This window comes from Papilio machaon, chromosome 29 (assembly GCF_912999745.1).
Source record: "Papilio machaon chromosome 29, ilPapMach1.1, whole genome shotgun sequence".
NCBI lineage: Eukaryota > Metazoa > Arthropoda > Insecta > Lepidoptera > Papilionidae > Papilio > Papilio machaon.
The window spans coordinates 2392013-2412863 of record NC_060014.1 but is presented as its reverse complement, the minus strand read 5'-3'; the positions used below and the strand labels follow the sequence as shown (position 1 = coordinate 2412863).

Below are 20851 nucleotides of genomic sequence, written 5' to 3'. Positions count from 1 at the left end.
TTTTAGCACAATCTAACAAATAGGTGCTGGCAACATCACAATTTGTGTTCGTTCGGGAATTCCGCTATCCGTTTCTTTTATCTTTGTTATGTTAATTTTTAACTTTTATTTGAGTTAGTCATCGAAGTATTTGTTTTTTATTTGCAATATGTTGTGTGTTCAGTAGAACATATTCTTATTGGATCGTATTGTGTCTATTAAGTCGGTAGTTTACGATATTTGTATTAATTTTGTAACTGACGTTATTGCATTAGTTTTGTTTGCCGTACTTTTAAAACTTTTTTACGCAGTTTTCATAAATTTCAAGTATGTATTTTTCTTGATATACCATTATTTTACTATACCCTTTTTTCATGTGTAATGCACCCTAAAATTATGAAGTCATTATATCTTGAATTTCAAGTTAAATACTGCAAGTTTAAGAATAAAAAGTATTGTTAAAAATGCCATCCTTATGAGTTTGTGTTAGTAGTTTGTATACAATACTGTCATACAAAGAATTAGTGCAATGCTTAGTAAAGGCCTTATTTTAGCATTGCAAAATGCAAATCTAATAGATTTGTTGTTTATTTTTAAACTTGTTAAAAGTAAAAGCTTGTTGTTTCTTTTGTTATTGTGTTTTTTTCTTTTTTTTAGCATATCTTCACATTATTTGATCTGCTTTGTAATTAATTATTTGTTTTCTGAATGGACTAAATAATTTTATTATTATTATAATTATGTAAAATGTATGAACTTTTACATAGACATTTTATAATACATAATTATTTCTAAATTTCGACCTTGAATACATGTATTAAAATGCTTAAAGTGATTGACTAATAGTAACTGAATATTTAATAATATTAGATAATAATACTAGTAATACTAGATGATACATGAAAGTAAGCGCCAGTTGACAGAGATCTTGAGAAGCACAATGTTAGTTTTATTTGGACATATGCGGGGAGATGATTACATAAACAAGAAAGTTATGAGATTGTCTATGGCTACAAAGATAGAGGCAGACCAAAGGAGGTGTTAATGTATTGTGTGAAATATTTTATACTAGTTTTTGACTGCAACTCCATCCGCTCAGAATTTAAAGAATACTTAATGAGTAGCCAATGTGCTCTTGCAGACTATGTTCTACATCTGTGCCTGATTTCATCAGATGCATTGAGTGGTTTCTGAGATACCTTCAAACATAAATCCATTTAAACTTTCGCATTTATAATATTAGTAAGAATAAGATAAGAAGGGAGTGAATTTAGATGTGACAGCTGATATTGATGTATGGAAGAGTTCATGATTTCACATATATAATTTGTTTTGTGTATGTGAGTTTATTTGTATGTAGTATTATGACCATCCGAAGTATATATTGAATTGTTATGAGTGAGGTGTCATTTTATTTATATTTTGAGTGTCATAGATGTACAGGCAGTTGGGTTATTTTTTTTTTTGCTAACTGTACATAATTTTTTTTTTATATCAAAACATGCTAATGAGCATACAGCCACCTGAATTCGCCGAAGTAGCGAGGCGACCGTTGCCCATAGTTATCTACAAATGCAGATGCATTGCCTACTTTTAATCAATGGAGAAGGGGATTCGCAGAAAGAGGACATTTTCCCCTTCCTATGTGTCCCCTCTTCTGCAATATCAACTTCGCCATCCCATCCTTTCCTAATAGGAAAAGGGTGGGAAGGGAAAGTGGACTAAAATTAGGGCTCCAGCACCACACTCATCAGACTAAACATGGAATTAATTCCACTTCACGCCTGTCTTCTATGTGGTTGTGGTATTTCACCGGTCATTTCTGCCTGTTCGTACACCCAACAAATATTGTTGTTGCGGGATCTACCACTGTTAAATATTGCATCAGCCATTTTGCAATAATGATATTTGCTTTGTTAAAAAATTGGTTGTTGACTTATTTTTTTTTTTATTTACTTTTTGACAGTAATAAGTGTAATCTTGCCATTAAGTCTAATGTCTAATTAAATAAATAGATAACGAATTGAGTATAAAAAATGAAAAAATATCTTTCAATTTGCATTCATTGAAAAGTATTTGAATTGTTAGGTTTGATTTACTGTTTTAGTTGAGTGAAGTTTTTATTAATTAATTTTGCTGTATTTGGTAAGTTTTAAAGTGTGTTTTCATTGTTGTTAAAACTGAACATTTTTTATCCAGGAAGGAAGGTTTTTTTTTTGTTTGTTTAATTTTGTGTTAATTCATTTAAAAAAACAATTGTATTACCTAAAAGATTTTTTTTTGTAATTTTTCACAAATAATAGCTGAGAAATTAAGAATCTTTTAAGTATAGAGTTTTTATAGTGTCTTTTCCATTGTGTTCTATAGCTTAATTTTGATATTAATATAGATTTTAAAGAGTGACCTTGAAATTCTTTAATATTATTATAAAAAATAAATAATATAAAATTAAAACACTTTAAATTGGTTTGGACTATCTCAATGTTATGAATCATTGTTTGTTGTTAATCTAATTTTATCTTTTTGTTTTTTTCTTTATTTTTTATTATAATTTTTTTTTCATAAAGATGCCAGCTGAAAATCAGCGCAGGGTCAGTTTAGTCTGTCCCTGCTTCGCTAAGCTCTCTTTTGCCACACTTTGTGCCTTGCATGCATGTGTGTTTTCTTTTTTAATTTTTTTTTGTGCGGCAATAAATGTTTTTTCTGTCGTTCTTTCAAATTCCTTAAATTTTTTAAAGAACTGTTTTTTAGTCATATTTTGTTATAGGTTATTTACTGTTTTTTTTTTTTTTTTTTTTTTTCAGAATGTCGAATATAGAAACCCGTAACGATGTTATTGAAGACAATAATAATTCTGTTTTTGAGAAATCAAAGTTGATAAAAGACATTTCTATTAATAAAGAAAAAATATCAATAAATATACCAGACATAAATTTTGTTGACAAAAAATATGAAATAAACGGTAAAATATTCAATGAGGCACAATTTAAAGATCATGAGAAATATTTAAGATTCGAAATTATTGATTCAAAAATGGCATCGGACGACGCATCTATAGATTTAACAGAACAATCTGGTAAGTAAAATTTTTTTTGAGGAAAAAAAAATCGGTACAAATATTTTTTATTTTTTTTCAAGATGATGACAGATGATATATTAGTAACGATTTTTTCAACAGATAAATTTCACTGACAGGAAAAGATGGCTAATATGGTTCCAGTCAATTTTTTTTTTTCGAATAACTTTTTTTTTTTCAGAATCTTCATCTAGCACACCATTATCTTTGGGGATACAAAAAGTGCCTAACGGTGTGATTATAAACTCGAACGTATATTTATCCGATCGTAATTATCATACAATAGTGAGTTTTGAAGATGGTAGGGGATATTGTGGTGTTTGTGAGACTGATTTCGAAATAGACTACCAACAACATATAAATAATGAAGAGCATATAAAAAATTTGAACTCTCATGTGCCATTGTGTAAATATGATTTATGCATTATAAGAAAGGTTAGTAATATCTCTATTAATGTCTAAATCTATATTCCATACTTAATTTATATGAAATAACTAGCTGTCGCCTGCGACTTCGTCCGCGCAGAATTAAAAAAAAACATAATAAGTAGCCTATGTCTTCTTCCAGACTATGATCTACATCTATGCCAATTTTTATCGAGATCCCTTGAGCTGTTCCTTCAAACATCCATCCATCCAAACATTCGCATTTATAATATTAACTAGCTGTCGCCCGCGACTCTGTCCACGCGGCATTAAAAAACTTTATAAGTAGCCTATGTCTTCTTCCAGATTATGTTCTATAACTCTATCCAGATTATGTTCATCAAGATCCGTTGTGCCGTTCTGGAGATACCTTTAAACAAACATCCATCCATCCAAACATTCGCATTTATAATATTTTTAAGAAAGAAAAAAAAAGTCAATCGCCTAATAGACTAGATAGTTTCATGATGACTGTTGTGATCTTTAGATCTGTAGACCTATCACGAATTTTTGTGACAATTTTTTTTTTGCATACTTTACGCTTTATACGCTGAGCGCTGCACAAATTTTAAGATGGCTCACTGTAAAATCAAATGTATAAAAAATGTCATAAGTGCCTTATTTTTTTTTTAAAGAATAGTGTTATTTTTCATATTAAAATTTCCAGTTGCAAGAAAATTATCACTGCGGTGTTTGTAATCAAATTTTTGATATAAAAAAATCTAAAGAACATTTCGCGTCAAAATATCACGAAGATAAATTATTATTTGCTGTTAATAGAGTGTCCGATATTATGTACGATTTAGACATATATAAAGAAAATATAGATTGCTATCAATTTAATGCCAACTCTATAAAATATGTAAATAATATAAATAATGATTTTGATGGCTTTTATGATGCTTCTAAACCAGAAATTGATTATGAAAGCACAGATGAAAGTATATCTGATATAGAAGAGATAGCTAACCCATTTTCTTATGCATCTATGGCAAAAAAACCACAGATAACACCGAAATTTATTGAGATAGACATTGATGGGGAAAAAATGAATGTACGTTTCGATTCTTGGCATATGGTTTTGTCTTTGAAATCGAATAAATATTATTGTATGGTTTGCAAATTTGATGGTCATATAAGTATGAAAATTGACCATTGTGTGAGCGAAGAACATATTTCGAAGTTGAAAAAATGTACAATCGTGGAAAAATATGTTGGTTTTTTGATAAGGAAGGTAAGTCAGTGGTTTTTTTTTATTTTTATTTTACAGGAATAATTCTAAAGCTCATGTTTTTAATTTTTTTTCTTTTTTTTGCTGACATATTCTGAATAGGTTTTTTTTTGCATACTAGTTGAGTCTTAAAATACAGTTTATTTCAAATTAAGTTTGTAAAAAAAGTCACTAACATTTTATAACCGAAAAATATGTTTTTTTTTTTCACTTAATAAATCTTGGATCTTCTTTATGTATAGAAATGAATTCCTATTTCCGTTAATCAAGGTATCAAGCGTGAATAACTTTACTGATTTGGTAATTTTTTATTATGTTTGTTATAATCTGAAGAAGTCTTATGAAAAAAAGAAAATTGGGATCTCTATTAAATTGTCATAGATAATATAGAATACTAGCTTTAACCGCGACTCCGTTCGCGCGGAATTAAAAAAAAACATAAGTAGCCTATGTGGTGCCAAATTTAATCAATCTGATGAGACGTTCTGGAGATACCTTCAAACAAACATCCATCCATCTAAACATTCACATTTTACTAATATTATAAATGCGAAAGTTTAGATTATAGGTTACTTATTACGTTTTTTAATTCCGCGCGGACGGAGTCGCGGTGAAAAGCTAATAGATTAAAAAAATCTTTTTTTCAGGTTGACCACAGACTATATCACTGTGCGCATTGCAATAATTTACAATTACTGTCAGATATAGAAGATCATATAAGTACAAGACATCAAAAGAGAAAAATAAAAAATGTAACGGAAAAAAATACAACATTAAGAGCAAGTGATTTAAAAAATATCGTAAATGATGTCGAAAATAAAGGAAAAATATTAGATAATATAGTTTTTTCCTTAGAAAATGATGTTAAAGAATTATATATATTCTGTGCTAAATTCAATTTATCTTTGTTATCATATAATATGATAATTTCTAATTACTGTTGTATTTGTGAAAAAAATTCTGAAGATATAAAAAAACATACTATAGAAGTAAGTCATATAGAAAATATGAACAGATGTCCATTTTTATTTGAATACAACTGTAATTTGATAAGATTGGTGAGTAAATTAAAAAAAAACATTAAGCTATTTTTTTTGAACAAAAAAATTAATTATGTTCAAATTTCGACCAAAAACGATTACTTATTTAAAATTCTGTTCCCTTTGCATTAAACCATTTGATAGTTTTTGATAAAGCTTTAGTTATATGCTCTAAATACTAAAAACAAAGGTTTGTGTTAAAAAAAATTTAGCATTTTTTAAATTTTTTTTTGCCTTTTAATTTTTTTTAAGTTCTTGCTTATATTATACACTGATATCTTTTTTATTTCTCACTACGTATCTTTAATTTTAATATTTTTTCCCTTTCCAGATAAAAAATGGTTACCATTGTGCTATTTGCAATATTATTGTTGAATATGACGTAATAGAAATTCATTTAATAGACAAAAATCATGTAAAATTATTAAATGAAATAAAAACAATGTCACCAACAACACAATTACTAAAAGATATTGAAAATAATAAAAAAGAAAATCACATCAAGGCTGAAGAAATAAATAAAAAACTAGAAATTGTTAATAAAAATAAAAAAATAGAAATCAACAAAGAAAATAATTTAAAAGACATACCAAAAGTAATAGAAATTGAAAAAAAAGAATCAATTATAATAGAAAAAGATGAAAATATAATTGAAAATGAAAAAAAAGATTCAATTATAATGAAAAAAGATAAAAAATCAATCGAAAGTATCGTAGATGATGAAAATTATGACATTATTGAGGATATTTTGTTAAATATTGAGGAGATAGTTTTTTTGAAACGTAAAAATGTTTTCGCAAAAGTGACTCTAATGTCTTACAATACTTTAATACCAACAGGTGATAAAAATAAATACTGCGTCTTGTGTTCAATGTATCTACATTTTGATATATTAAAAAAACATACAGAAAGCCGTCAACATATTGATAATATGAGGAAATATAAATATCTGGAGAAATATGACAAACATTTGCTTAGACAGGTGAGTTTTTTTAATTTTTTTTCAGATTTTTGACTCATTTTTTTATTTTTAATAGGCAAATTTTTTTTTCTTATTAATAATTAATTAATATTTCTTTTATTTAATATCGTAATTTCGTCTATTTTTTAATAATAAAATGTCCAAAAAATATTATAAAAATCTTGAGAGGTGTGTTGGGACACCCGGATGGATCGAAGTTCCTTTCAATTAATTAGTGAAGGAACCAATGTTTATTCTATGAATAAAAAACTTAAGTCTTCACAAGAAGTACATTTTATTTCTATGAATTTTCGTTATATATTGTCACGTCGTTGCCATGGTGATATAGCAAAAAGTGTCGTGACAACTTTTCGTAAGAATTTTTTCCGTCTAACCCCCTTTCACAACGCGCGATAAGGAAGTTCGTTCCAAATATCAATATTTAGTTGAACTTTTGTTAAATTTTCAATCAAGCGAAGTACGAACTTGCGATTACCATTTTTTCTAAAAATTAACTAATGGTTAATTAATATTATTGTCTCTGTCTTCTCAAAGCGAATGAAAGAGATGGCAATACGTAATACATTTTAGCAATTCCATTTTCAAATACAAATTTGACTATCCACAGATCCTCCATACATACCATTGTTCAATTTGTAACGTCATGTTCACATATAGAGAACTAAATCTTCACATAACTTGGCCTATTCATAAACAAGAATTAGATAAATGTTACAAAATCGTCAAAAATAACAGAAAGAAAGATATAAAAAATGGTACAAAACAAATCACAATTGATTTGCAAAAAGAAACCTTATATACAACTTATATAGAGCCTAAAATTAAAATAGGTGTTTACTATGAATTCTCGAAGAATAACCAAGAGATCTCGAAGAAAAGTAAAATTGTGGTAAACAATGGTAGAGTTTTGAAAATCTGTTGGGATTCTTGGAATGGTTTTTGCAAAACGAAATCCGGATTGAAATGTTGTTTATGTCAAAAGGAATTAAAATCTTACGAACAAACAAATCATTCGAAAAATGGTTACCATTTACAAAAATTGGAAGAAGATTTCTTGAATGAATTCAATCCAGCATTGATAAGAAAGGTAAGATGATATCTTACTAAGTTTAGATGTATGGATGGATGTTTGTTTGAAAGTATCTCTAAAACGACTCAACAGATTTTGATAAAATTTGTCACAGATGTAGAACACAGTCTGGAAGAACACATAGACTACTTAATAAGTTTTTTTTTTAATTCTGTAAGGACGAAGTCGCGGGGTATAGCTAGTATTTAATTAAAAAAAGTACCTGACTGTACCCTTATGAATCAAGAGTATTTTTGGTAAAACATTTTTCTCACATAACATTAGCTGTTATTTTATAAAAAATCACTTCAATTGAGGTCATAATATTCACAAAAAAGTAACAAATATATGAAAATTGACGTACTATCAAGGAATTTGACGGTATTATATATTAAAAGCGTCAGTCGTTTGAACTTTTTTTAAGTGTTAAGATGAGTACGAATAAAGTTCACATTTTTTTTTTACCATTATGCCTTAGTTTGCACAACTCACTGCTACTTAATTGATTATTTTGTAAAAAGTAGGCGTTATTTGTCGTTTGTTAGGAACAAGGCAATTTTACTGTAAGTGGAACACCACGAATGGCTCCGATTGTACCTCAATTTGTTTAAATTAGGCTTTAAAGTAAAACACAATATATGTATTTAAATTCCATTGTGACATATAAACAAAACGACTGATACGATTTTGACAAGTGACTTGTCATTCGATTTGTTTTTTTTTTATTGAAAAAGTGTTTTTTTTTTTAGTTTATTATTTTAAACAAGCTTTCACTACCACTTTCAACCCCTTACAGCCCCTTTTTTGCGTTAAAATGTAGCCTATATCCTTCCTCAGGCTCTAGACTATCTGTGTACCAAATTTCATTTAAATCGGTTCAGTAGTTTTGGCGTGAAAGCGAGACAGACAGACAGAGTTACTTTCGCATTTATAATATTAGTAAGGATTTTTTTTATTTACAGATAAACGAAAATATACTAAATTGTGTAACTTGTAACGCAGAGATACCAAATAAAACCCATATTATTATAGACCATATGAAAGGAAAGAAACACGAAGCGATTTACGAATTACTTGTGAAAGATAGTTCTGAATGCAACAATTACTCTGACTGTACCGGAGATATATTTACGTTACAATAAAAAAAGGTAAGAAAAGAGTAAGTTTTTAACTGACAATTTGACAGTTGTAATTATAATTGACAATTTGACAAGTGTAACTCAAATAAGGATATTTGGCCCGATGAGTGAGGCGTTAATATCGCGGTTAGTTATGTCATTAAAAAAAACATGACATGACAGCTACCTTACGAAAAAAAACTTGCCTGTTTTTTGACATTGACAGTAGCTAGTGAGTTGTCATAATAACATGGGCATAGAAAATGACATAAAAGAAAAAAAACATGACATGACAGCTAGAGTACGAAAAAATCCTTGACAGTTTTTTGACTTTGACAATGGCTAGTGAGTTGTCATAATTTAGTTTGACTTATGCCCACCGGGTCAAATATCCTTGTCGATCTATACTTGTCAATTTGACAGTTAAGATTGTACTTTGTAATTTTACTTACACTTGCCATTTTGACAAGTAGTTTAGTAGTTTTTGTTGAACGTTTGTGAAGTTTTTTAGTTTGTAATCTTACAGTACTTTAACTTTGTATAAAGAATTTAATATGTGCTGCTTTATTTGCATAATTCATACTTTTCATTTTGCTGGAAAAGCAAGAATCCAAGGACCCGTCATATTTTTCTCGCTTATAGAGGTTTCTCTCTAAGTTGTTTCTCTCTTACTTGTTTCTCGCTTATGGAGGATTTTCTAACTTGTTTCTCGCTTATATAGGTTTCTCTCTAACTTGTTTCTCGCTTATGGAGGTTTCTATCTAACTTGTTTCTAGCTTATTGAGGTTTCTCTCTAACTTGTTTCTTGCTTATAAATGTTTCTCTCTAACTTGTTTCTCGGTTATAAATGTTTCTCTCTAACTTGTTTCTCGCTTATACAGGTTTCTCTCTAACTTGTTTTTCGCTTATATAGGTTTCTCTCTAACTTGTTTCTCGCTTATACAGGTTTCTCTCTAACTTGTTTTTCGCGTAGAGGTTTCTCTCTAACTTGATTTTCGCTTATAGAGGTTTCTCTCTAACTTGTTTCTCGCTTATACAGGTTTCTCTCTAACTTGTTTCTCGCTTATACAGGTTTCTCTCTAACTTGTTTTTCGCTTATAGAGGTTTCTCTCTAACTTGTTTCTCGCTTATACAGGTTTCTCTCGCTTCGACTGTATCACCGTAAGATTTTATAATTTGTCAGATTGTATACTGACTAACCTTATTTTTAATTTAGTTCTGTGTATGTTTTTAGTATAATTGTTTTGACTGAAATTTTATTTTAAACTAGTTTATTGTCATATATCTAAATAAACAACCATTGTTTAATTTTTTTTTGTTTTATTGTTATCTATAGAAATAGTTTTTAAGTGATATAAATATAATTTTGTAATTACTGTATGAAAAAATATTATTATTTAATATAAATAAAGCTTTTGTATTTTAATAGTTTTTTTTATTAAAATTATAAGGATATTATAATGCGATATAAAAATTAAAAACAGTGTTTTTTTCCATATATTTTTTTTAATTAAATTACATTTTTATAACTTGTTACTTGTAAAGGGTTATAAAAAAATAGTTTTTTTTTAAGGATTTTTTTTCTTAAAATGTTTTTCTGTATCCTTTGCCGTCTTTTCTGCTTTCATCTAATAAAGTTCTGTATATAACAGCAGCGTTTTGACCCAAAGTATCCGCGTAATCTTTCACCTTTTTGGACCTTAAGATCTCATCTACTGCATTTATGATTGACTCAAAACTGACCTCAAACATAAGAGATGGTTTGTTACTCTTGAAATGTACAATTTCTGGTTCTAGAAAAAACACTTACATTAGTAATTTTTAATGCTTACGAAAAATGTGGAAAAATTTCACCGACAACTATTTAACCTATTGATGAAAAAATTTTTAACAGACAGTGGGTTTGTGAGATCAAAATCCCCGTTTACGTAAACCAACGGCCAGTCAAATAAGTTTAACTTAAATTATGACAGCGCCCACCTGTCAATGTCAAAATAGTGTCACAAGATCCTTGTCGTACCGATACCTTTTTATAAATGGTTTTTCAACAAGAACATTGTTTTTCAATTGGGGCAACACCAACAACATGACAGTTTTGACATTTAGTTTTTTGACCTAATCGTAGTAGATGCTTTGGCAATTGCTACAATGAATTCAATTTCGCTCAAAAATCATAGAGTGGCAAAAGACAAACGAGTGAGCGGCCACCTTAATTCGCCGAAATAGCGAAGCGACCTTTGCCTGCTTGTATTGCCGGCGTCATCTAAAAAACTTAATCGTCTAATTACTAAATAATACTTACTTAAATTATAACTCCTTTTATTAGATCTAAAAAATGTCTTAACATTTTCATCTTCTACAATATTTTTAATAAAATTTTGTATATTTTTCGCTACGTTCGGCTTAATCGGTTCTAAATTATCATTAACGCCCGTATGTATAGCCAGGACTAAACTTTCTAGATCTTTCAGTTGTTCTTCTAGGCTAGCCTTTGTATTAGTACGTCGATTAAACTTCCTTCTAGAATTTTCTAGATCTTTCTTTGGTATAACTTTATGGATTAATGCATCGACATCTGAATTATTGCCATTTTTACGTACTTGCAAGTAATCGTAAGCTTCAGATATTGTTAATAATATAAATGCTGAAAAAATAAATCTGTTTTAAAATACGAACCTTTATAAGCGAGAGTTATTGTCCGGTCCCGATGAACTTTATTAACCATTATAAACTCAATATACGTCCCAATCGATGGGCTTATAACCTATCTAAGTTAGAGATGACTAGGTCATAGTCAACCACAGTCAAGTGCGGTGACTTCACACATGTCATTGAATTTCTTCTCAGATATGTGCAGCATCACGATGTTTTCCTTCACAGTAAAAACGTCGGATAAATGTACATATGACTTCTTTCATAAGCGAGAAATTTTGGTTAGATAGAAACCTCTTTAAGCGAGAATAATATCGCGGTCTCGCTTATCCAGGTTCGACTTTATTTTTTGTAATTTTACTTATTTATTTTTCTAATTTTTATTTACTTACCTAAGAATATATAAAAGGTGTTCATTTTTCACGCAATATTCAACGAAAATATTTCGAATAAAGTTCATAAAAATGTTGTAAACATGTGTCATAAAATTAACACGAAATTAAATGCGATAGTTAAAATTAATTAACATCTATAATTACATACGAGTGGTATTTTCAGTAGTATAACTCTTTTCAAAGATATTTGAATGGCACATGACCTTGAGCCTTTAAGATATTAAAGGCTCAAGGTCATGTGCGCTGCGCTGTTCCCTCCCCTTCAACTCGCTTCGCCACAACATACCTAACTTTGTTTTCTGCGCAGACTCGCGCTAACTTAAGAGCCAAGACATCTCATTACATTTATAACTAGCTGTCTCCTATGACTTCGTTCGCTCGGAATTAAAAAGTTGATTAGTAGCCTGTGTTCTTCCAGACTGTGTTCTACATCTTTGACAAATTTTAGCAAAATAAATGATGCTGTTTTGGAGAAACCTAACATCCATCTATCCAAACATTTGTAATATTAGTAAGATTTATACGCACTATATACCTTGGGCCGCGTTAATAATTGAAAAGAACTATACAATAGTAACATCTAATATATAAAATTCTCGTGTCACAGTTTTCGTTCCCGTACTCCTCCGAAACGGCTTGACCGATTCTCATGAAATTTTGTGAGCATATTCAGTAGGTCTGAGAATCGGACAACATCTATTTTTCATTTTTGGACGGAGTCGCGGGCGACAGCTAGTTTTTATATATTTAAAAGTTCACTATAGAATTTTGTAAAAGATAAAGGGATGATCATTTTTATACAAGTGTAGTACATTTGTACGATAAAAAATTAGAAGGGTTGAAATAAAAAAATGGTAACAATAATATTATTTATTCAATTTATTTAAATAGGAATGAAATTATAATCACAAATTAAAGCATTCTAAGCACCTGTGAAATAAAATAATTTAGTTAGATTTATATATTTACAAAAATAAAACCCGACCACGATAACATGATATGAGAAAAGTATATATAGACCGATAAAGTTATCTGACCCGGTGAGAGTTAATCACAATTAGTACCATGTCAATGTCTCAAGATCCTTGTAATGTAACTGTTGTCATATATTGGAACGAAGTTTCTTATCGCGCGTTGTGAAAGGGGGCTAGACGGAAAAAATTCTTACGAAAAGTTGTCACGACACTTTTTGCTATATATAAGTATGTTAACGACGAATGAGCGCTACTTCACCATGGCAACGACGTGACAATATATAACGAAAATTGATAGAAATAAAATGTACTTCTTGTGAAGACTTAAGTTTTTTATTCATAGAATAAACATTGGTTCCTTCACTAATTAATAGAAAGGAACTTCGTTCCATCCGGGTGTCCCAACACACCTCTCAAGTTTTTTTTTTCATAAAATTTCCCAGTTCCTTTGGTATGTTTTCTGTCAGAATTTACAGTTATAGTAACGTCTCAGCGGGTCAAATAACCTCATCTAACTATCGTCGATTACTTGAAAATGTTATTTTTTTACACAAAGCTATTAACCGTTGGTTTCTAAGACCAAAATCTTACTAATATTATAAATGCGAATGTATGGATGTATGTTTGTTTGAAGATATCTCCAGAACGGCTGAAAGGACCTAGATGAAATTTGACACAGTTAGTCTCTGCATGAAACATATCGCGCGGAATTAAAAAAACGTTATAAGTAGTCTATGTGTTCTTCCAGACTATGTTCTACATCTGTGACAAATTTCATCAAGATCTGTTGAGCTGTTCCGGAGATATCTTCTAACAAACATACATACATTCGCATTTTTAATATTAGTAAGATAAATAAATTATAAACGTGGTTTTTCACTGTCGAAACAAAAAACTGTTTTTTTTTTTCGAAATGTTTAAATAATGTGTGATAACTTTTTGATTGAATCTCTATTTAGAATTATTAAAAAACAGCATATGCTTATAAAGTAATTTAAAACTCACCACTAAGGATGATCCTTAGTGTGGATTTCTTCTAAATACGTCGTCAAGGAATTTAAAAAAAAACTAGTAATATATCCTATGTCACTCAGTGATAATGTAGCTTTGTAATAGTGAAAGAATATTTGAAATCAGTTCAGTAGTTTTTTAGTTTATTTATTACATACAAAACTACATCTTTCCTCTTTATAATATTAGTACAGAAGGATAGAAAAAGTCACTTACTAAGAATGCTGCAGTAAGTATTATTAGTATGTTTTCTTATTATCCACACTAAGGGTCTCCCTTAGTAATCAATAGACTATAAGAGTGTGTAATAATTTATTTCATAATTACTATACATAAATATAAAACCTATACATACATTATCCGGAGTACAAAAATGAGAAAGAAAGGCCTCCGGAGGAATTTTGTTTGGATATATTTCTCCGGGTAATATTAAAGGTGCAAAATAGATAATTATAAATTAAGTTATGGCATTTAAAAGTTAGACTTAAGTTAAAGATCCCTTAAATACTTTGACTAATCATTTATTTTACTGAAGTATTTAAAGCATGTAATGTCCCGATGTAAATTAAAGATCCACTTCCTGTGTACTGATTGATGTGTAATTTTGTATACATGTGTAAATTGTATGATAATACAATATTATGATGACATGGTGATGATCTGATGATGGAACTGGAAGGTGGTCATAGGAACTTCGCAATAAAATAACATAAACTCATCGAGTTTGGGCTCGTTTGAATTGTCTTGAAGAATAGTTTTTTTTTTTTTAATTCTGTCAATTTACAAGGACACAATAGATACTTGTTTGTACTAAGTTTTTATTTATGTCTCAAAAACTTCAGTAAAAAAAGCTTAATTTAATTTTCAAATAACTATATCCGTAATACGCATTGCCGTAAACAATTCAAAGTACGTGTTCATTTGTTAGTGTTAACACTGAAATAGAAAAGAGAGAGATGTATTGAAACTACGTGAGTGTGAAAGAGATGGATATATTAAATTTGTTCTGCCGTTGAATAGCGTAATACTTTACAGGCTATGATCTCCTGGTACTTTTTTAATTACAACGCCTAACATAATCTCTGAGTCGGGCAAAATAAATTCCCTACTCATAGTAGGGCAACGTTATCGTAAAAGATTCCTGAGCGGGATTTTTTTTTTAAATGTTCTCGTGAAAAAAACTTTCTATGAGTCAGGTATTATTTTCTCTGAAGGTTATTATGTTTTTTTGTAAATGTTTCGGCAATGCGAACACACTGGTCACCTCATTGGTCCTTAGCGAAACACTAGTTCTTAAAATACGATAAATATATTAAAAAAATAAAAAATAAGTACACGATTTTTAAAAATAAACTTAAAGTGAATTAAAATAAAGCTGAAATTTCCACGGACGTGTTTTAAGTTACTTGTTAAAATATTTACAATATTTATATACAAAGAAAATTTTTTTTCGTGTCTCTCTTAATGTTGTCATTCAAAAATGTACCTTAACCACTTTGTAATAAGTGTTAAATTCAAGAATAGAAAAATACAAAGTCCTAAGAACTCTTGAATTCAAGAAAGTAATTACGAGTTTTCATCGTACAAAGACTTGTATAAAAACATGTTTTTACACAATCTTGAGAATGTACACAATTTAAGAGAGAGCACATAATTTATTAAATAAGTCATTATTAATTTCGTAATTTCCAATTACTTTAACAATTTCAGTCGAATATATTATAGTCCCACAAACTTATCTGACCCGGTAGTGTCATTTATACCCATAAATGACACTAAATTAATACAGACTGTAACTGTCAAAAATGACCACTAGAACAGCTATTCAAGGGGCCAGATAAATTTATTTTATTTATTTCACAATGGTAACGTTTATAAATCACATAAATGTCAGATAGTATAGATACACAAGATGGCGGATAATAACAAGATGGCGGCGGGCAAAAGCGCGGGTGATTTACACACTAACAAATCGTTTGGATATAAATTAGGTGGCGGTGCTTCTTCACCTCCTTTGCAATATTCGCCACGAGACTGAAAAAATAATAAAATTAATAGACAAATAAAAGCCATCGTAATAACCAAATTATCAAGATCTGTGAACTGACTTGGAATTCTTCAGAGCAGAGCTCCCTGCAGGGTGGGCAGACGACGCCGCCGCGATGCAGCCAGCCGCGCTGCATGATCCTCACTTGCAGCACCTGACCAGCGTGATAGCACGTGTACGAGTAGTTGCCCACCTGTTGGGAAATTGTAAATAAATTGCCCGACTATGAGTAAAAATGTTGAAAAATGCCCGACTATGAGTAAAAATGTTAAAAAATGCCCGACTATGAGTAAAAATGTTAAAAAAATGCCCGACTATGAGTAATTTTTTTTATAAAATGCCCGCGTATGATTAAAAATGTTTAAAAATGCCCGACTATGAGTAGAAATGTTTAAAAAATGCCCGACTATGAGTAAAAATGTTTAAAAAATGCCCGACTATGAATAAAAATGTTTTAAAAATGTCCGACTATGAGTAAAAATGTTTTAAAAATGCCCGACTGTGAGTTAAAATATTAAATAATAGCCCGCTTATAGATAAATATTGTTAAAAATTGTCTACCTTTCAGTAAAGCAGGTTTATTTTTTTAATAAAAGCTATTTTTTATTCACTCACCACAATATGCAATCTTCCACTTTGACATTTATATTTGTAGCAACCGGAGCCCCAATGCTGCCATTCTCTTATCTGAAAACATCAGAAAAAAACGCTATTTTTTTTTCGTAATTTTTTGTAACATCCTGTATACTAAACGACTGAACAGATTTTGACAAGTGAGGTGTCATACGATTTGTATTCTTCCAAAGAGTGTCCTAGAGTACAGTCTGTCTAGTTTTATTAGTGTTTTGACTAACAAATAGTGTTTTTCAATTTACCTGTCTACAAGATTTCTGTTCCCACACTCTGTCGCTGTGATCGAAACATTTCGAATGGGGTCCGTAATTTTCTAATGCGAAATTAACATCAGTCTCTGAAATAGAAAGTAAAAAAAACAAGACATAAAAATAGAGTTTTATATATTCACTAGCGTCACCTGCGACTCCGTCCGCACGGAATTAAAAAAAAAAACTTAATAAGTAAATAAATATTACGTGAAATAAAGTATTAGAATTTATATTCTAAGAAACAAAACACAGCGCCATCTATTGAGTGTATTTATAACCTAGATGTCAAACAATTTTAAAGAATTTTATCGATGAATCAACGTACACCGCCATCTATTAGAACTTCATAAAACTAAACAGTAAATAAACACTAAGTAAGTCGACGCCCCCACCGAATAACCCCGTAATAGGAAAAATTTTCAGATGAAGCAAAAAACCGTATTTCTTTAATAACGTCATCAATAATTATTGTACAAGAATCTTTTAGATAACAAAACAAAGATAATTTTTATAGCTTCATTGTATTTAATTTTCATTCATATATTCCGGACGTATTCTGTGATATGAAAGAAAAATTATAATACCGGAAATAAAAAAAAATCTGTTTCAATAATGACTTTTTATCTCCGTAATTAACATTAAAAAATTAACAACGTGTAATAGGACCTTTAGATGCCGAATTCGACGATAAAGCGAAAACCCTGTAAGAGTGCATTACAGGATTAGTCGATGGGGACGTCGATATATACATCTATCCGACATTCTTATGATGAAGGAAAACATTGTGATGCTGCACATATCTGAGAAGAAATTCAATGATATGTGTGAAGTCACTACACTTGACTGTGGTTGACTATGACATAGTCATCTCTAACTTAGGGTAGACTCTGAGACCCTCAGTGGGGATGTATAGTTTAAACAAGTTTCATCAAATGTAAACAACTTACTTGGCGTATTCTCTTCGTATGAGCACCGACTGCCTCGTATGAGTACACTCTTGTGTCTCCAGGTGAACTCCTGCAGGTATGGGCAGTAGTCCGCCAGAGATACTGACCCCCCATAGTGTGCCTCATCTCCTGGGGGCACGTTCGGTAGGAGGTCGAAGTGCTGGAAGTTTGAATTCAATCTAGAAATTAATTCTAGCACAATTTTAGAAATTTTAAAACACTAAATTTTAAATAAAGTTAAGTATAATAGATTACTGAAAACTGTATTTAAATCGGTTCAGCCGTTTTCGAGATTAGCGCGCACAAACAAACAGACAAAATTCTTACAATCGTAATTTTGATTTCTATATAGTTTCAAGGTTCTTGGTTTTGGATACCCTATAGTAATTTGGGGGACCTAAGTTCTAGTATTTACCTGATAAGCTCTAGGCAATATATTCTCGTGTCGGACCAAATTACAGAGAACTACAGCTGTTCTTTTCGGAGAGCATTCCGTCCTCAATGGATCACCTTTCACTCTCTCACAGAACGGAGCTGGGTTCTTACGTCTATAGGAATAAGGTTCAAATTAAAATATTTACTAGAAAGAAGAAAAAATCTAGTAATAAATGTAGCCTATGTCACTTGAGGATAATGTAGCTTTCCAACAGTAAAAGAATTTTTGAAATTATTTCAGTAGTTTTTGAGTTAATTGGTTACATACAAAAATAAAAAATCTTTCCTCTATATTTGTATAGATAAGTACAGTTACTTACTCTTCTATATCCGTTCCATTTGTAATGCTTGTAAAATAAACATCATTTAAAAAAATCAAAATACATTATCTAAGGAAAATACAAACATTAATTTTTTTCGTTTTAAAATAATTTTATTTTTTCTATAACTTACTCGGAATTATCCGTTGAATTGCTTAAAAATTATAAAAAGTTATTTGTTAGTTATAAAGAAAAGTAATATATAAATAGACTAAAAAACTATTATTTGAAATTTACTATACATTGATTAATTCACAGTAAAGATTATATACAGTCAAACCTGGATAAGCGAGAGTCCAAGGGAACAAAGTATTTCTCACTTAAAGAGCTCTAACTAGAGTTTCTCGCTTATGGAGGTTTATTACCACACAATGACTCTCGCTTATAAAGGTTTCTAGTTTATCCAGTTCTCAATTATCCTGGTTTGACTGTAATTATTCAATATTTATAATTCTAACGATGAAAATGAGAAAACTTGTTAATATAGTGATTGCTTTTTACAATAAACAGGTTAAAAATACGAAAAACCCCGAATTTGTTAGTAATATTTTCTTTTATTTCTTTGGTATGAGAAATCTACACTAATTGGAGCTATTATTCAATTAAGGTCTCTGAGTGCAGGCAATTAATGTATTAAGTTTCACCCCTTTTAAAAATATTACTAGCTTGAACCCCCCGCTGCTATATTTTGTAACTTGTGGCCCCTCTACTTTATTTGTCTCAGAACATTCTTTATCTGCCAAGGACCCTATGGGGTCCTAGAGCATTTTGAAAATCATTATTAAAACCAAATAGATTCTATTAGTAGACTTGAATTTAGCGATTATGAGTGTGGATGTATATTGTCTTAAGACTGAAACCCCCTATGACTTAGGGGGTCTGCCTTAGAAAATATGAAATATATAGAGACCCCCTATCTCTTAAAGCGTCTTTCTCCTAAAAGAGACTAAGAAGAGAGACCCCTCTATGCCTTAAGGGGCATCTCTTCTATAGGGACCCCCTGAATCAATGAAAAACATGTACGCCCGAAGCCATCACCCAAGCGTTCAGTAAATACCTCAACCTTTGTGTGTTCAGCCATTGCTTGCAGGAGGCCATCGCGAACCTGCAGCCGAGCCCCTTGCCCCAGTGCAGGGGGCTCGCGTGCGTGTAGTCAGCGCGGTACCAGCCCGTGTCCTCCATCAGGGCAAATGTTATACGACTGAACACTGAATTTTGGGTATGCGTACCAGTCATCGCTTCGTTCTAGAAAGAACAACATATATGTATGTTGTAATTTTCCTAGGCAAATATAGTTGACTAGCTTTTACCCGCGACTCCGTCCGCGCGGAATAAAAAAATAGAAAACGGGGTAAAAATTATCCTATGTCCTTTTCCTGGTTCTAAGCTACCTGCCCACTAATTTTCAGTCAAATCGATTCAGCCGTTCTTGAGTTATAAATAGTGTAACTAACACGACTTTCTTTTATATATATAGATATAGATGAATAACATAAATCTAAGCTATTCGACTTTAAGATCATGTTGTGAAATTCTTTACGAATTGTCGAAATATAACTCGTCATATTGTGAATAAATTCGTTCCTTACAATTTTGGAAGTTGATAAATGTACGGGGTTCGTGATTTTCCCGGTGACACATTTTTATACTGAATTAATATAAAAAGTTTGTTACCTATAATCTCAGAAAGTATAAATCGGATTTAAAAAATTCTTTTTGCATTTAAAAGTACATTTATTATAGAAGGTTATAGGATATATAACATCACGCTATCACCTTTAGGGGTTGAACAAATTGAAAAATAAAAATTTGTGACTTACTTCAAAGACCCTTTTCTCCCAATGTGTTAGTGCAGTACCATCACCTCCTTGATCTTCTAATTCTGCACCTTCCAAATCTGAACAGTTAAAATGTTCTCGGACCTAAAAAAAAATTAGTTACCATTCTAAAAAAACCTTCAAATAACTATAAAAAAACATGTACATTTTTTTAACTTCTATTTCTCTGCACTATTATAAGATAGAATACGAGCAAGTAGCCAACAGATTCGCCAAAATAGCGAAGCTACCGTTGCCCAGAGACAATTGCAAAAGCAGAAGTGTTGCCTAACTTATCAACGGAGGATGCACAGAAAGAAGATATCTCTTCTTCTTATGTATCCCCTTCCACTTATAACAATAGGAAGAGAAGGGAAAGAAGACCAAAAAGACCAAAATGAGTCCTCCAGCACACATACTCATCAGACTGTAGGTGGAATTACTTCAA

At 30.5% G+C, this 20851-nt stretch overlaps 3 protein-coding genes across 4 annotated transcripts in view; 2 read left to right on the top strand and 1 right to left on the bottom strand.

Moving 5' to 3' along the window:
• The first annotated feature begins 788 nt into the window (after window positions 1-788).
• Window positions 789-5778, top strand: LOC106708558. The gene is made up of 6 exons (XM_045685205.1): window positions 789-921; window positions 2784-3055; window positions 3237-3490; window positions 4149-4715; window positions 5360-5491; window positions 5767-5778. Exons 1-6 carry the CDS (start codon window positions 872-874, stop codon window positions 5776-5778), a joined length of 1287 nt encoding a protein of 428 aa, XP_045541161.1. The 5' UTR covers window positions 789-871.
• Window positions 5779-6419: 641 nt separating this feature from the next.
• On the top strand, window positions 6420-8954 carry LOC123722749. Its single transcript, XM_045685387.1, has 3 exons — window positions 6420-6734; window positions 7342-7821; window positions 8766-8954. The coding sequence occupies exons 1-3, from the start codon at window positions 6432-6434 to the stop codon at window positions 8943-8945; spliced, it is 963 nt and encodes a 320-aa protein (XP_045541343.1). The 5' UTR covers window positions 6420-6431; the 3' UTR covers window positions 8946-8954.
• Window positions 8955-15605: 6651 nt separating this feature from the next.
• The window catches only part of LOC123722740 (leishmanolysin-like peptidase), a 55571-nt gene continuing 50325 nt past the window's right edge, over window positions 15606-20851 (bottom strand). The window contains exons 11-18 of one of the 2 annotated variants that reach the window (XM_045685292.1): window positions 20407-20508; window positions 19644-19831; window positions 18247-18379; window positions 17832-17991; window positions 16876-16970; window positions 16616-16687; window positions 16062-16193; window positions 15606-15987 (exon numbers count right to left, since the gene is read on the bottom strand). In XM_045685292.1, coding sequence (XP_045541248.1) covers window positions 15844-15987; window positions 16062-16193; window positions 16616-16687; window positions 16876-16970; window positions 17832-17991; window positions 18247-18379; window positions 19644-19831; window positions 20407-20508 — 1026 coding nt within the window. In that variant the 3' untranslated portion in view covers window positions 15606-15843. The remainder of the gene's footprint in view (window positions 15988-16061; window positions 16194-16615; window positions 16688-16875; window positions 16971-17831; window positions 17992-18246; window positions 18380-19643; window positions 19832-20406; window positions 20509-20851) is intronic. The other variant, XM_045685293.1, reaches the window with a different exon arrangement.